Source organism: Ictalurus furcatus, chromosome 6 (genome assembly GCF_023375685.1).
Source record: "Ictalurus furcatus strain D&B chromosome 6, Billie_1.0, whole genome shotgun sequence".
Classification (NCBI taxonomy): Eukaryota; Metazoa; Chordata; class Actinopteri; order Siluriformes; family Ictaluridae; genus Ictalurus; species Ictalurus furcatus.
In genome coordinates this window covers 6,443,650-6,462,032 of record NC_071260.1, presented here as the reverse complement: position 1 = coordinate 6,462,032, position 18,383 = coordinate 6,443,650, and the positions used below count along the sequence as shown (strand labels likewise).

At 39.3% G+C, this 18,383-nt stretch overlaps 1 protein-coding gene across 7 annotated transcripts in view; it reads right to left on the bottom strand.

Annotated features, from left to right (window-relative positions):
- The window catches only part of si:dkey-230p4.1 (centrosome-associated protein CEP250), a 45,975-nt gene that overhangs the window by 19,682 nt on the left and 7,910 nt on the right, over window positions 1-18,383 (bottom strand). For all 7 annotated transcript variants that reach the window (XM_053626340.1, XM_053626343.1, XM_053626345.1 and 4 more), the window contains 7 exons: window positions 17,495-17,677; window positions 16,972-17,143; window positions 14,994-15,137; window positions 11,883-12,031; window positions 9,931-10,080; window positions 896-1,052; window positions 84-230 (listed from right to left, as the gene is read on the bottom strand). In XM_053626340.1, coding sequence (XP_053482315.1) covers window positions 84-230; window positions 896-1,052; window positions 9,931-10,080; window positions 11,883-12,031; window positions 14,994-15,137; window positions 16,972-17,143; window positions 17,495-17,677 — 1,102 coding nt within the window. The remainder of the gene's footprint in view (window positions 1-83; window positions 231-895; window positions 1,053-9,930; window positions 10,081-11,882; window positions 12,032-14,993; window positions 15,138-16,971; window positions 17,144-17,494; window positions 17,678-18,383) is intronic.

The following is an 18,383-nucleotide window of genomic DNA, read 5'->3' as shown; positions in this document are numbered from 1 at the left end:
TAAACATTGAACATTGTTAACTGTGTACATGAGCTGAAGGCACTGACTGAGAATGACTAATGTGAATCAAAGAAAAAAAAGACCTGAAGATTTCGGACACTGAGCTCTCTTTTATCCTGTGTCAGTGACTCGTTCAAGGTAGCCATTTTCACCAAAGAATCACGGGTATCTTCAGCTTCCCTCTCCAGCAAAGTGTGTGTAGAGGAGAGCGAGAGCAGAGACTCACGTGTCTGAGAAACAGAGATTACCATGCTTAAACTGAATAATTCTGTAAATGTAAACAAACACACAAGACTAAACTACCATGAAGCAGCAGAAAAAAAGCTCTCTTATGCAAATATTTTGCAATAAAACATTCTTCATTAAATAATACAAGAACAATATATCAGTTATGTAGTGTACAATGGAAAAACTCAATGTTAGAGATTAAAAAATTGTCCAAATCAAATTGTTGTAGCAATCTCAATTAAGGACAGGGTCAAAAACGATACAGAACAACATGCATCTGGTAAAAGTCGGTCAGCGTGAACAGTGAGCTGGGCGTTTTGAACCCAATATGCTACCCAACATCTCTTAACTGGGAGCACTTAATAAGCATCTCTGAACCGAGAGCATAAACCTGCGATAAACCACACCCCACCTTCTACATTAAGTTTGTTTTTAAAACACAAGTCACATAAATATTCTTGGGTAACTTTACCCAAGACCCTAAAAGACTGATTGCAATCAAGCCCATGAGTACAGAATAGGGCTTTGGTTGAACAGTGACCCCTGTGAAACATTTTTGATGGAAATGCAGTTGTAAGTTCAGATTTAAAAAACAAACAAAGAAAAAACAGAGGGTCAGATGCCAAAAAAGTCTGAAAAGTGTTTGTGTGTGTTGTTCAAACTATACCTTGACTAAAGCATCCCTGGTGTCTGCCAACTCTTTCTCTGCACTCGCCTTTTCCAGTCTCTCTTGCTCCAGTGCCACCTGCAGGGTATGTAGCTCTACACGAGTGCGACTCTGTTGCTCGCACAAATGGGCATTTTCCACAAGGTCTGCCTCCATTCTGAAACACAAATAGTATTATTGGAATCCTGAAACTTCTTTACTATCTTTCTATCTTTCATCCATCTTTATACACATTTTTATACAGACAGATGTCTATGTCCGTCGATTCATCCATCCATCTCTCCATTAATATAGTAATAATTAAGGCTAGTACAAAGTTTTCAGAAAAGTACTTCATCAGCTGCAAGCAAAGTGTTTCTGAGGCTGTAGAAAGTGAAACCAGTCTATAGTAGATTAAACTCAATGCTTTATTCCACTCTTATTTTATGCACTGAAATTTAGTTGGTTGTTGGGTGGAGAAGCCTATCAGATATTGATCAGATAAATACTTAATGATTGCATTGTAGATATGGATCATTAGGTCCTGTGGATGCCTAAGAAGGAAGATCAAAAGATGAACATGAGACAATAAGTCTCAGAATTTCAAGGTTAAATTTCCTGATATTTACATCTAGATGTGTTAAACATTCTTAGAAGATGGGGCCTTTTGTTTGAATCCATCTATTTTTTCAAGTAATTAAAAATAATGGAACATGTAACTGACAGGTGTTTCTTGTTGCCCAGGTCTGCCCTGTTTAATTGACTGTTTAAACTATTAATAGCTACTTGTTTGAGCCCTTTGTTTTACCTGTTGTTAAAAAGGATAAACCAAAATGAAGAACAGAAAGCTGTCTATGGGAGAAAAGCAAGCCATTTAGAAGCTGAGAAAAGAAGGAAAATGTCCTGAAAAAGAGCAGAAATTTCGAGGCCATACCACAAGATGCAAACTTCTCATCAGCAGTAAGAATCTGAAGGCCAGATTGGAATTCACAAAGAAATACAGAGAGATGAGCCACAAAAGTTCTGGAACAAGATTAACCTCCACCAAAGTGACGGAAAGGTCGAAGTGTGGAAAAAGAAAAAAATTGATGAGCCCTAACAAACAAACTCATGGGTCAAGAAAGGTGGAGGTAGTGTCATGGCTTGGGCTTGCATGGCTGCTTCTGGAATAGGCTCACTAATCTTTACTGATGATGTAACTCATGAAGGTAGCAGCAGAATGAATTCAGAAGTCTACAAAAACATTCTGTCTGTCAATTAACAGAGAAATGCAGCCAAATTAATTGGGAGGAACTTAATCATGCAGCAAGACAATGACCCAAAACATACTGTCAAGTCAACAAAGGACTTTATCAAGGGGGAAAAGCAGAAGGTTTTAAACTGGCCAAGTCCATCACCAGACCTTAACTCAACTGAGAAACATTTCACCTCCTGAAGCGGAGACTGAAAGGAGAAACCGGTAAAACTGTGATAGAAGCCTGGAAAAGAATCAAAAAAGAAGATTTCAACAGTTTGGTGATGTCAGTGGGTTGCAGGCTTGATGCAGTTATTGCAAGCAAATAACATGTAACCAAATATTGACTGTTATTTACTTTAATTTAGGTTAAGACGAAGACTATCTGTTCCAATAATTTTGCTCACATAAAAATTGGGTGGTCTGCCAAAAAGATGCCATGTTCTAAGTTGTTTAACACATCTAGATGTAAATATCAGGAAATTAAAGCTGAAATTCTGATCCATCATATTCATCTTTTGATCTCAAACCCAAATGTCTTCAGTGTATATGAAAAACAAAATAATTAGCCTTACCTTTTCAATACTCACACTGGAAATAGAACATTAAAAAAACCTTTGTGCACTATACTCCCATATCAGGTTCCACTCCTGTCAGCCAAGAGCAAGAATCTGAGGTTAATGTGGGCACAGACTCACCCAAAATACGCAGGTGAAGATTGGAAAAAGACCACATGTTTTTTTTTGTTGTTTTTTTTTAATCTTTCAACTGTTTAGTTTCAATGAGTCTGTGCCCATGATAGCCTGAAATTCCTGCTCTTGGCTGACAGGAGTGAAACCCAATGTGGTCTTCTGCTGTTGTAGCTCAGGATGTTTTGTGCATGCTGAAATGCTTTTCTGCTCACCATGGATATAAAGAAAGATTATGAGTGACTATATCCTTCCTGGCACCTCAAACCAATCTGGGCATTTTCCTCTGATCTCTCTTATCAACAGAGCTGGCATCTCTTATCAACAAGGTGTTTCCACCCACAGAACTGTTGCTCACTCGATCGTTTTTCTTTTTCGCACCATTCTGTGTACAATCTAGTGTCCAATCTTATCCAGAAAGGATCGCTATGGGTGCAGGTTTTCATTCCAACCAAGCAGAAGCCACACCTGAGTCCACTAAAATCCAAGCTCAACTGATTCAACACGTGGCATCAGGTGTCCCTCCTGCTTGTTCAGAATAAAAGCCTGCACCCACACTGACCCTTTGCGGATAAGACTGGACACCCCTGCTCTAGAGACCGTTTTGTGTGAATATCCCAAGAGGTCAGCATAAAAGTTTCTGAAATACTCAAACCAGCCCTTCTGGCACCAACAACCATGCCATGGTTAAAGTCACAGAGATCACACTTTTTCCCCCATTCTGATGTTTTATGTGAACATTAACTGAAGCACTGGACCTGTGTCTGACTGGATAATTGCATGAATGTGTAGGTATTTCCATTAAAGTGGATGGCAAGTGAGTGTATATACAATTGAAACCAAAATTATTCAACCCCCATTGCAAATCAGGTTTGTTGTCAAAATTTACAGACTTTCAGCTGTCTGCAATGAACATATAAAAACAAAAGCAATTGAGATAGTTCAACACAATGAATGCTTCAAGTGAGTTCCCCAAATTCAATTAAACTGAAAATGCAACTTATGACTTCTGCAGTTTCAAAATTATTCAACCCCCTGAATAGAATCCCTCACAACAGCACAAACATGCAAAACAAGTGTTGTCTCAAGCACACCTGATGCAACTAATCAAGGGCTTCATTAGTTGCACCAGCTGTGCTTGAGCTGGAACACATGAAATACCTGAACTGGTTAGAGGCAGACAATATATGAAATACCTGGACGGGGCAGAAAAACGAAGCGATCAATGGCTGCAACCAGATTTTTGAGAAGGCAGGTTATGAAAAATGCTCGAGTTACTGCAAAAGACCTGCAGCAAGACTTGGTGGCAACAGGCACTGAGGTTTCAGTGAGCACAGTAAGGAACGTACTAAACGCAGAAGGTTTCCATGCCAGAACTCCAAGACGTACACCACTACTGACCCAAAAGTACAAGAAAAATCGTCTCAAAATCATATAAATAAACCACAGAAGTTTTGGGATTATGTTCTGTGGAGCGATGAAAAAAAAAAGGAACTTTTTGGCATGATGGATCAACGGTATGTCTGGAGAAAGAACAATGAAGAAAGAACATCTGTCCATAGTCAAGCATGGTGGTGGCTCTGTGATGCTCTGGGGCTGCTTTGTATCCTCTGGCACTGGAAACCTTCAGCGTGTGGAAGTCAAGATGCATTCATTGAAGTATCAGGAAATCCTAGGAGAAAACGTTATGCTGTCTGTGAGGAACCTGAAGCTTGGACGTAATCGAACCTTCCAACAGGACAATGATCCCAAATTCCACCAAGGATTGGTTGTGATGGCTCTGTAGTATCTTCCAGGACTTCTTCTGCAGTCACCTGACTTGAACCCCATAGAAAATCTCCGGTGGGATTTGAAGAAGGTGGTTGCAGCACGCAAACCCAAGAATATTATTGACCTGGGGGGCCATTGCTCATGAGGAATGGGCTAAGATTCCTCAGGAACGCTGCCAGAAGCTATAAAGCTCATTTGCAGCAGGTCATAACAGAAAAAGGGTGCTCTACCAAGTACTAAAGATGCTCGCCATGAAGGGGTTGAATAATTTGAAACTGGAGAAATCATTATAAGTTGCAATTTCAGTTGAATTTGTGGAAACCACTTGAAACATTCATTGTGTTGAACTATTTCAATTGCTTTTGTTTGATTTGTTCATTGCAAACAGCTGAACATCTTTACATTTTGACAATAAACCTGATTTGCAATGGGGTTTGAATAATTTTGATTGAAACTGTATACACACATATGGTGGGGGAAGTAATATTGGACGCATCACATTTTTTTCAGTAAACATATTGACTATGGCTATTGCTATTGACATGACATTTTACCAGACATCAGTATTAACTCAAGAAATCCAGAAATATAAAGAATTCACAACATTAAAGTCCATAAATAAAGTTATGTGTAATAAAGTGTAATGACTCAGGAAAAAAGTATTGGACACGCTAACTGAAATTTATTTAGTACTTAGTGGAGAAGCCTTTTTTTGTAATGACAGCTACAAGATGCTTCCTGTATGAAGAAATTAATCCGCCGCAGTATTCAGGTGTTTTTCTGGCCCATTCTTCTAAACATATTGTCTTTAAATCTTCAACTGGATTCAAGTCATGTGATTGACTGGGCCATTCTAACACCATGATTTTTTTTTTTCTTTTTCTTTGAAACCAGTTGAGAGTTTCCTTTGCTGTATGCTTTGGATCGTTGTCCTGCTGAAAGGTCCACCCACGTGTCTCTTCATCATCCCTGTGGATGGCAGCAGATTCTTCTCAAGAATCTCCCGGTAAAGGGCTTGCACCTCTAAACTTCACTGTTGGTATAGTGTTTTTAGGGTGATGTGCAGTGACATTTCTTCTCCAAGCATGGTATGTAGTATGACAGCCAAAAAGTAAAAATTTACTCTTGTCTGACCAGAATACACTCACCCAGTATTTCATAGTCTTGTCCAAATGAGTTGTAACAAACTTTAAACAAGCTTCGACATGCCTTTTGTTTAGTAATGGATTCTTGCGGGGTGAGCGTGAGCAGTGGAGTGCATTGGCTATTGTTTTCTCTGTGACGATGGCACTTGCTGTCTCCAAGTATTTCTGGAGCTCTTTCCGAGTGGTCCTTGGCTCTTGGGTAACTCTTCTGACTATTCTTCTGACTCCCTGGTCAGAAATCTTGCAAGGAGCTCCTGTGCGTGGCTGGTTGATGACGGACTGATGTTGCTTCCACTTGCGAATAATGGCCCCAGTGGTGCTTACTGGAAGATTCAGAAGTTTTGAAATATGTCAGTATCCCATTACATCAATGCATTTTGCAACGATAAGGTTGCGAAGGTTGTGGGAGAGCTCTTTACTTTTACCCATCATGAGATGTTTCTTGTGTGACACCTTGGTAACGAAAAGCCTTTTTATAGACCATCAATTTATGAACCCAGCTGATATTAATTTGCACAGATAGGAGGTATAATTACTTAATGATTTCAGCTGGTTCCTTGCCTTGGAGAACTGTTTTTCTTAGCGTATTCAATACTTTTTCTCAAAAAATGATGCGTTCAATATTTATTTCCCCCAGTGTGCATATATACTCAGCAAAAAAAGAAGCGTCCCTTTTTCAGGAGACTGTATTTTAAAGATAATTTTGAAAAATTCAAATAAGCTTCACAGATCTTTATCAGCAAGGGTTTAAACAATGTTTTTCATGCTTGTTCAATAAACCATAAATAATTATTGCACATGCACCTGTGGAACAGTCCTTAAGACACGAACAGTTTACAGGTGGTAGGCAATTAAGGTCACAGTTACAATAACTTAGGGCACCAAGAGACTTTTCTACTGACTCTGAAAAGATGCTTAGGGTGCCAAGAGTCCTATAAGCCTGCTACAAGGAGTCATGAGTACTACAGATGTGGCCAGAGAAATAAACTTAATGTCTGTAATGTAAGACGCCTAAGACAGTGCTACAGGGAGACAGGAAGGACAGCTGCTCGTTCCTGCAGTGGAAAATTACATGTAACCATGTGTCCACCCAGACGTGATCGAGAACTTGCAAATGCCTTGGTGGAAGAGTGGGGTAACATCTCACAGCAACAACTGACAAATTTGGTGCAGTCCATGAGGATGAGATGCACTTTAGTACTTCAAGCAGCTGGTGGGCACACCAGATACTGACCCCCTCCTTTGTTCAGGGACTCATTATTCCATGTCTGTTCGTCTTGTGTTCAGTTTATGTCTCAGTTGTTGGATCTTTTGATTATCCAAGATTGCGGTGCGGCAGTAGCACGCAGCGGTCTCTCCAGATCCAAAGTGGTGTTATTTTTGTCTCGTGGCCCGTTTTTTAACTGCACATGGACATCAGAGAAACCGGTGTTCATGTTTACCATCACCAGACACTGTTAAAATAAAGAAATCATGCAACAACTAACCAGTATGATGATCTGCTGGAGAAGCTACGTGATCTCGGCTTGCTCTTGAGACCAGGCCTCCAGTCCTCTGCGTTGCCTGATGCCGGTGGCCGAGGGAGGGAGCGTCGAAAGCGGTGTGCGTGGAAGCGGAAGCGTTGGAATAGGATCGGGCTGTCTTTGCTAGGCTAAAAGCAAACCCTAGCCGGCCGGCTCTCCCGTCCATCCTGCGCGCCAATATCTGCTCCATGAACAATAAACTGGACTACATCAGACTCCAGAAGGCAATGTGGCATGAGTTTAGAGACTGCTGCGTCTTTGTTTTCACGGAAACATGGCTCACCGACCGAGTTCCGGACACCGCCATTCAGCTAGACGGGCTTGCCTTCTTTCGTGCAGTCAGAAACGCAGCTCTGTGCAGTAAGGCTCGCGGTGGTGGCTTGTGTGTTTACATCAAAGAACTCGGTGCTAGTTTCTAGTTACTGCCCATCGCTGGTGGAGTTTGTGACGGTTAGATACAGACCATTTTTTGACCATGGAAATTCACCACTGTCCTGATAATCGGAGTATACATTCCCCCAGCGCTAATACTAAGGAGGCGCTCTGTGAACTGTATGGGGCTATTAGCGAACTGCAGAACACACACCCCGATGGACTATTTATTATCGCCGGAGATTTCAATCATGCAACTCTCAAAACAGTGCTCCCTAAATTTCACCAACATGTGGACTTTGCAACTAGAGGGCCAAACACGCTGGATTTTGTTTATACAAACATCCCCAGCGTGTACAGGGCAGAGCGCTGCCCCCACCTTGGCTACTCAGACCACATCTCTGTTATGCTAATTCCAGCATATAGACCGCACGTCAGACGCTCCAAACCGGTTTTGAAGCAGGTGAAAACCTGGCCAGCAGGAGCCATCTCTGCTCTTCAGGACTGCTTTGAGCACAGTGACTGGGACATGTTCAGTAACTCCACCAACTTGAAGAAATACACGGCATCAGTGACCAGCTACATCAGCAAGTGCATTGATGATGTTACCATCTCCATGACCATCACCACACGTTCCAACCAGAAGCGAGGGCCAAACTGTCCCGGGCCATCAGAGAGACAAAGCGCGCACATGCCCAGAAATTCCACAGTCACTTCACAGAAAGCAGCGACACACGGTGCATGTGGCAGGGCAATCAGGCCATCAGCAACTACAGGACAACATCACGTGCATGTGACAGTGATGCCTCCCTTCCAGATGCGCTGAACAACTTCTATGCTTGGTTTGAGGCGCAGAATGACGTGGAAGCAAGGAAGAACACCCCCCCTCCCAATAACCAGGTGCTGTGACTAAACACGGCTGATGTGAGGAAAACCCTATGCAGAGTCAACCCACGGAAGGCTGCTGGACTAGACAACATTCCTGGCAGACTGCTCAGAGGATGTGCAGACCAGCTAACAGATATTTTCACTAACCTCTTCAACATCTCCCTGAGCAGCACCATCATTCCAACGTGCTTCAAGGCTACCACCATTGTCCCCATACCAAAGAAGTCTTCAGTGTCCTGCCACAATGGCTACCGTGCCGTTGCACTCACATCCATCATCATGAAATGCTTTGAGAGGCTCATCATGAGGCACATCAAGACCCTGCTGCCCACCTCACTGGATCCGCTGCAGTTCGCATATCACATCAACTGCTCAACAGATGATGCCATCACCACCACCCGACATCTGGCCCTCACCCACCTGCACAAGGAGGACACCTATGTTCGAATGCTGTATATAGACTTCAGTTCAGCATTCAACACAATCATTCCTCAACACCTGATTGGAAAGCTGAACCTACTGGGCCTGAACACCTCCATCTGCAACAGGATCCTGGATTTCCTGACTGGGAGAACTCAATCAGTCCGGATCGGGCACAGCATCTCCAGCACCACCACACTGAGCATGGGGGCCCTTCAGGGCTGTGTGCTCAGTCCACTGCTGTTCACTCTGCTGACTCACGACTGTGCAGCAAGGCAAGGCTCCAATCACATCATCAAGTTTGCAGATGACACGACCGTGGTGGGTCTCATCTGCAAGAACAATGAGTCAGCATACAAAGAGGAGGTGCAGTGGCTAACAGACTGGTGCAGAGCCAAGAACCTGTCTCTGAATGTGGACAAAACAAAAGAGATGGTTGTTGACTTGACTCATCTCTCTTCGCGCCCTCACGGCCAGACTGTGTAACAGCTTCTTCCCCCAAGCCATAAGACTCCTCAAAACTCAGAGACTGGACTGACACACACACACACACACACACACACACACACACACACATACTATCTGAACTGAACACCATCCCACTCCCATTGCAATATTTGCACATTCCTGAATTGACTCTGTTGCATTTTGCTGCTACTGTAGTACAATATAGTATTTAGATTTATTGTCACAATTATACACTTTACCTGGCTGCAACCACAATAACTGCTATGTCCATATTTGGAATTAGCTAATCTACTGAAGAATAGCATGTTATGTTCACATTTGTACCATTTTTAAATTATATTGTTACTCCCTGCCACCTGTCTTCTGCACTACCTATTATATCAGACACTTCCACACTAAAACTGTGTACTGTTCAGTGCTACACTGTCACTTACTGTGCCTATTGTCCTGTCCTGTGTTATTAGCTCATGTCTGCACGTGCACTTTGGGTAGAACGTGTAGATCTTATTTAAGTTCTGTACAAAATCTGTCCAAGAAGACTGTTTACCGTCTCTGTCGCTCTCTCTCAATTCCACTCCTCTCCTCATCCTCCTTCTCTCTCTGCTGTATCAACCGTACATTTTCTTTCTTCAGATCTTCACTGCGGCGCTCAGATTCATCCAGCTGCCTCTTTAAATTCAATGTTGTTTCTTTTTCACTGTAAAAAACAGACACATATGGAGGTTCAATAGACGTTCAACTGCACACCAGTTACAAGTAAAATCAAACGTCCAAAGGGTGGAGATAACTCGGTTAGTTTCAAGCTGGATAAGTGTGCTACTAAGTGTGTTGTTCCATGTTGTAGAGCATCTTGTGGGCTAGGGTTAGAGGTTAGACTTATTGGAGCACTTGGATAAGGTCCAGCATCAACCTCTGGACTATTAAGGTCTATCTCCAAAAACAGCACAAACCAAAAAAAATACCTCATCAAATAGGTGCTACCCTACAAAAATTAAACAAATAAAAAATATTTTAAGGCATGTTTTAGAATATTACAATGACTATACATCATTGAATAAAATAATTTTATTTGTAAAAAAAAAAAAAAAGAAAAAAAGAAAAACACAGAATATTGTAAAATAAATAAATAAAGATTAAAATATAATAAAAGCATATACGTACAGTCTAAAGGCCAAATCTCAAAATAGAATTCACTCTTCAGTGGTAGACCACCCAATTTTAAGGTGAACAAAAGTATTGGAACAGAAAGCCTTAAAGTAAACTAAAGTAAACAACACTTAATATTTGATTGCCTATCCCTGGCTTGCAATAAATGTATTGTGACCAGTGACCCATTGACATCACCAAACTGTTGCATTATTTCTTGACAAAATGACAGACAGAATGTTTCTGTACACTTCTGAATTCATTCTGCTGCTACCATTATGAAAGAAAGACAGATGAGCCACAAAAGGTCTGGAAAGAAGATTAACTTCTACCTAAGTGAGAGAAATGAACAAATGTGAGGAAAGAAAAAAAAAACCTTTCTTTCCCCACATTTGGGCATTTCCTTCACTTTGGTAGAGGTTAATCTTGGTTCCAGACCTTTTGTGGCTCATCTTGGTCTTTCTTTGCAGATTCCATTCTGGCCTTCTGATTGTTACTGCTAAAGAGTGGTTTGCATCTTGTGATATTGCCTCTCTATTTCTGCTCTCAAAGGATTCTTTGAACAGTGGATTGTGATACCTTCACCCCTGCCTTGTGGAGGTTGTTGGTGATGTCACTGACTGTTGTTTTTGTGTTTCACAATCTTTCTGTCATCAACTGCTGTTGTTTTCCTCGGTTTATCTGTTCGATATCTGGTTGTTAGAACACCAGTGTTTTCTTTCTTTTCTGAGACATTTCAAATTGTTGTATTGGCTTGTGCAATGGCTCTGATCGATATTTCCTCTTTTCTCAGCTTAAAATTGGCTATCATGTTGGTTTATCCTTTTTAACAACAAACACAGACTTCATAGGCGAAACCAGGGCCCAAACCAAGAGTAGACATTCAGAGCTATTAATAATTTAAACATTCAATCTAGCACAGCACACCTGGGCAACAAGACTAATCTGTCAGTCACATGTTCCTATATTTTTGATCACTTGAAAAATAGATGGGTTCAAACAAAAAAGGTGTTCCAAGTTGTTTAACACATATCGATGTAAATGATCTGGAAATGAAAGCTGAAATTCTGATCCATCATGTCATATTCATTATACTGCCAAATCAGATTCCACGTGAACTGACCACATATGTAAAGTGCTGCAATTCCAACACCTTTCACACGATTTGGATGCAAATACCCTTAAATTAATTAATGTCTTCACTTTCAGCTCAAAGCTATTTATTATTTAATTTCAACTCCAATATACTTTGGTAGACAGCTAAAATAACAATAACGTATGTCAATGTACAAATATTTATGGGCCTGCCTACTCATTTGTCTAAACTATTCATTTGTTATAGGTGTTTCCCACCTGTCCAGTAAGCTCCGTGTGTGCTTTAACTCCAGAGCTTCCAAACTGGCTTGTTTCTGAAAATCCGCCCTCTCATTTTGAAGCTCTGCGAGTTGCTGCTGCAGTGATTCTGTCTCCACTCTCAACCTGCGCCACTTCCCCTCAGCATCCTGAAAAAACAAGATGCTCCACGCTAAAAAATCAAAATTAAATTAACACGCAACCAGTGCTTTAACCATACATACACTAGGCTTGTGCAATACAAATTTTTCCCTGATCGTGATTTTCAATTTTAAAATATAAACAATTTTATAGTCTAAAATGGTAAAAGACAGGAAAACAAGTATTTCCACCATTTCAGTTTTAAAGATAGTACAGGAGGGCATAATAATATGATCAGTTATACAGTAGGGAAGCGTAGCAATTGTAAAAAATCAGCTGGATGGTGGATTTTTAAGTAACTCTGCAGTAATGTGCAGCAAACAGGTAAAAACAAAAAAAAAACACCTATAAAATTACATGGTGATAAAATCCTTTTAGAAATCGGTTGTCTAATGTTCACACAGCTGACATTTTCACTATAGATACTGTTCAGGGCTGAGCAAGAGAAAGCAGGAGAGCGCCAGTAAAAATAAACAGATACAGCACATTTATTCTCTTTCAACTTATCATCATCATTTACATTTAACAAGTTATTCGATTGGGAAGAAAATACTGCTCTTTTGGCATATTTAGAGTGACAAACCATACAAGCATGTTTTTGTGGAGCTCCTATCAGGGCTCTATGGTCACAGTTTCTTCTTACAAAAATTTAGGAGCACAGTCAAAAATTTAGGAGCATGGTTGTAGTTTTTTAAAATTATTATTATTTTATTTTTTTTTAGAGATGGTAATGTTAATGTGCCACAATATAACATACAAGTAGGCATGATAAAACTTGAGCTTGTCATTTATGACAGAATTTAGGAACATAGTGTGAGCAATGACAAATTAATTTACCTTCTGATGAACTAAATTTGATATTTTCAGTTAATTTTACAAGCTGTATGCAAAAAACAACAACCGTTAACCTGTTCCACCTTGTAAACAAATACAATAAACATCAATGTTCAGTCTTTGAAGTCAGATACCAATCCCTTTTTTTTTTTGTTTAAGCTTTAATCAGGAGGTCTGTCATAAACAGTTAAATGTAAGCTCTCTGCTCATGGTCACTGTTAATTGAATTAAAATAATAGCAATGAGAAATACTGTTGGTTAATTTATAAATAAACAAGATTAAATATTTATTTTTAAATATCTTAAACAATAAAGAGTTCTAATTAAAAAGTAGACTAACATAAGCATGATCCATATTATGAAAAAGGCATTTATTTATTATGAAATAAAACATTATTTCATTTCTCATTTTATTTATATTTTACCAAGTTATTATAATATCTAATTTTTATATTAAATGATTTATTTATAACTAAGCACATTTTCTGTCTTTACATTTTATTAGTTTGTTTGTTTATCAGTTGTTCCTTTTAGATCGGTCCCCCAGTACAGTGTTGCCATGTCTGCTGATAATATTGTGTTTTTTGGGGGTATTAAATCAAAACATGAAAACCGGAGTTGACTATTCTAGTGATATCTGGCAACCGTGAGCTTAAATGAAGTGAATGCGCTGTCTATTAGAGTTGATGAAGGGAGTGAAGGGAGAGAGGCAGCGTACTGTATGTTTAAAGACTGAACAGTTGCTACTCTTGATTGTGATTGGTGAGGAATTATTTATTAAAGAAGTTTGAATTCAAACCCACCTTGTAGCGTTAGCATTATTATTAATTTACTCACTGTGGCCACACAAGCATGTCACAGTCGCAGGTGCAGGTCATTTTGCAGGATCAATAAAAGATGGCGGTGTGTAAGATTGGAGAGTTGAGAGAAGCAGATGATGTACAGAGTTACTTGTCATCATAATGGCTTCTCTGAGGTATTTCAACACTTGTTCGGTTGACTGAGATGATTAAAAGCAGTGTGTAAGTAACTGTTGCGCGGTGTAGATGTATTTTAGAGTTGTGGTTTTTATTCCGGTTGTATTATACAACTCCGAACAGGTCACTTGCACCGGTGCGCCTAAATATTTTTTCACAGTCGCACAAAGTACTTTTCAGTCGCAAATGCGAGCGAAATGGTCGCACTGTAGAGTGCTGCCTATGTAAAAATTTGTAATGGTTGGCAGGTCTGTTAATATATTATAATCAGCCATAAACATCACTAGATATCATGGCAATGTAGCATAGCATACCATACAATGTGGGAAGCATATAAGGCACTTTGTAGTGCATATTTATATTTATGGTGCCCTGAACCAGGAAACCTGACCAAGTTACACCAGTTCTGACAGAAGGAATAGGCAAAAATTACAGGAAAGTACTGTGAGAAACTTGTAAAAGGTTACCCTGAGCATATGATTCAAGTTAAGCAATTATAAGTCAAGTCAATGCCACCAAATACAAAGTGTATGTAAACGTTTGACCCACTGAAAAATCTGATATAATAAATAAAAGCTGAAATAAAGTTGTCTCTTAGCTATAATTGAAAAATTGAGTTTGAATGCATTTCATTATCAAAATAAAATGGCTAAACCAGTCACTGTCCAATCACAACTCTAAGTCATACTTGGGTAGTGGTTTTAATCATACATAGTGTGTGTGAATAGGTATTTTTGTGTTGTGCATTTGCTGAAGTATCATTTCAGGGGTAGTACAAGCTTGTGAAAAAAGACACATCATATAGAACTCCTGGGTACATTAATATGACCTATTAAAGAAATTGGCATTAAATTGGAAAGAGAAAATAACAAATCATTTTTTTTAAAATGATCAACATTAAGGGAATTTCCAAAAAGTTGTCAAAGGATGCCTGTCTGTAAATTAACAATGTGACAATAGACTGAAGAAGAGCAATAAGATGATGTAACTGGTGCTTTGCTAAAGACAACATGAGAGCCTGAACCATATACTCATTATAGCATTGCTATGTACATATAGCCTATTATCTGTTTTACCTCACTTATGCACAAATCCAGAATTTATGTAGAAACACTAACTATAAAAATACATTTTTGGTTAATAAATTCTGATTACTAACCTGCAGTTCTTGGTGTCCCCACTGGATGGCACTCTCAGCCTCAGCAATAACCCACAGGACAGAGTGGAGATCATCACTGAACACACCAGGATCAGGAAAAACTCTTTTGTGTCCATCTGACCTCTGAGAACCCAGAACCCTGTACTGTACATTGGTGAAAATGTTCTGTTTAATTACTAATGTTGATTATTGTTCAGGTTCTAAACAAATGTAGATACTGTTACTTTTTTGTTACTGTAAATAAAAGTGTTTACATTTCAAAAGATGAATAAGTTGTTTCAATAACATTATGTCTTCAAATTTGGTTTCAAAATCTTTAACATTAATGAGAAATAGAAACACATTTTTATTAAAGCTACAGTGTGTACTTTTTTTTGCAAAAATATAAGAAAAAGATTAATGAACCCTTTTAACGTGATGCTCCTATGCTGCTGTGTATCACTCTGAAAATGCTCTAATAGTATTGCAGTACTGTGTCAGGTCAGAATTGGCAGGAAACTGTACACATACATCACATGCCAAGTCAAATACATCAAACGTCATCACACCCAGACTTTAGGCATGAAAGACACACCGACTTCATGGTCACTGGAAGGAGCCAGCAGCCAATCAGGAGAGAGAGAGAGAGTGTAAAATAGTCCGAGATTATAGCATAGGAGAATTGTTTTTTTTGAGGTTCTCTGTATTTCTATATTTCAAACTCAGTTATAGCAGGCAAAAGTAAGTTCGCCTGTTCTGTCTCTCTCTTCACTGTTGGATTCATGCCACACTTTTGATAAGCTAGAGAACAAATTACAGTCTGATAACAGACTGACCAGTTGTGTAACTATACTTTTATTTTCTTTAATATATTTTAGCTAGCTAACTAGAGTATGCACTGTATGTGCTGTACTTCTGTACTGTACTATAATGCTTCCGTAATATTAATCAATGACCAGCTGTCAATATATGGGCTGTGTTCAAAACTACATACTACCATAGTAAATACAAGCTCACTAAACTATCGGAGTCATTACTACTGAAATAATGCAGGACAAAGTTTCGAAATGCTCATCTGCAAGTAACTTGCAATTCTCTACCTCAGTGAGTCTAAAATCTGTATATTTGAATAAATAAATAATTTCAGCAACAAATTTACTTGTAACTAGCCAAAGTTACAAAGTAAAAAAAAAAAAAAAGAATTTAATAATAAACAAAAGCCAATACAAAACCAAAATTACCGCAGACACCTCATACCAGCTGTCAAGCATGGTGGTAGAGGGGTGATGATTTTGGCGTGTATTGCAGCCACAGGACCTGGGAAACTTGCAGTCATTGAGACAACAATGAAATCCATTTTATGCTATAATATTCTTGAGACAAATGTGAGGCCGTCTGCCCAGTAGCTTAAGCTGGGTCGAAATCAGGGCCATGCAACAGGACAATAATCCTAATCACACTAGCAAATCAACATCTGAATGGCTAAAGAAGAAAAAAAAATCAAGGTGCTGGAATGGCCAAGACAAAGTCCAAACCTCAACCACCATTGAGATGCTGTGGCAGGATCCTAAGAGAGCTGTGCATAAACGAATGCCCTCAAACATCAATGAAACGAAGCATTGTTGTAAAGAAGAGTTGTAAAAAATCATGAGACAAACTTAAAAAAAAAAAAGAAAAAAAACACTACAGATAGCATTTACTTCCATACTTGCATTCCAGTTATTGGTGCATGTTACTGAATTATAGGGTGTACTTTTTTTCCCCACCTGGTTTCTGAATGTTGGTTTACTTTTTGGAAAAAATTAACACATTGAAATCTGTTGTGTTTTTGCTGTTACCTGAGATTATTTGTCTGTTTATAGACAAATAAATACACAACTGTCCTGATAAATAAAAATATAGAATTGAAGGAGGGTGTACTTTTTTCCCCCAGTTCACAATAACTAATGAATTAACTATACATCTGTGAGAATGATTATAAATCATGATGCCAACTCACCAGTTTTCTAATGGCCTGTGTAACTGATTCTATTTTTCTCTCCATTTCTCTGTATTTCCCCTGCTGGAGCTCTCGTTCTTTTTCCTCTTTTTTGTTGCTGCTCTTTATTGCCTCATCCTGCCTCTGTCTCTCCAGCTCCTGAGACTTTATAATAGCTGTCAATTCATCAATCCTGGAGACAGTGAATCACTGTGTTAATACACTCTGGTCAGCTTTCAAATGAGCAAGAGCTAAATCAACTCTACTGAATTTCTATTAACAGGCACACAGTGATTCACTTCTGAATCAAAGCAGCAAACCTGAAGAGCTTCTGAAGTGCCACAAGAAACGAATTTGCTACTGATAGTAAGAGATACTATATTACTTCTAAATTAATACAAGCCAATTTAGTCTTAAATCAGCAAAGGGAAACCGATTCAGGTTTAAATCACTACAGGGAAAGCAACACATTCAGTAAATGCCAATGACTTTCATAAAGAATTTATAAATTGTATGTAAATTATATAGAATTATATATAATGACCTGCTTTTGAGCTTCTCCATGTCCACATCATGATCTAACTCTGCCAGAGTCATCGGTCCAGAAGTGTAGGAGAGAGGAGGAGGAGAAGGAGGAGAATGATTTGAAGAGAGAGCAGGAAGGACATTTAAAGAGAGAAAAGTGGATGACAGGCGAGTGAACTCTGCTCTCAGTTCCCATAAGTCTCTGGAACACAGAAACAAATCATCCAAAACATTTAGAAACAACAGATTTGCTAGAACATTACCTACACATTATGACTAACATTTACATTGTAAGAAACTCATTTTTATTCAAAGTCAGCTAAATTAATATGATACACAAAAACAATACAACAGCAAATGGGAATTTAGAAATAAATTATTTTTGAATGTATAATAACAGGGCATTGAGAGACAAGTAAAATTGATAGTTTTCAAACTTTTTCTTTTCAGAAACATACTGTGTGTTTACCACCGTGTGTATACAAGGGAGTACACATCAGTCAGCCTTGGTAGACTCAAGGTGTAATCAGACCACTGCCCATCAAACCCTGATTCGATGCGGCGCATTGGGAAATGCACAATTTGTGAAGGTGAGGTGTGTGCACGGGGATCATCATGACAATCTGCTGGTGCCAGTCATCATTAAATTCCAAGGGGCAAAGGCACAAAATGGAGGCTGTGGTTAGTCCTCACATCACCCATCACCCACTAATTCTTGGTACAAACTGGCCAGGGTTTCAGGCATTAGTAAGAGAAATGTTTGTGGATGGGTCCTGCAGGAGTGAGGCATGGTGTGGAATGTGCACAGCATTGGCTGGGGAGACAGTTCTGGGGCCATCAACATCAGCTCCACGTCAGGGGGACACAGAGGGCCCCGCCCCTCCTCCCTTTGTGGGAATTTCCCTCAG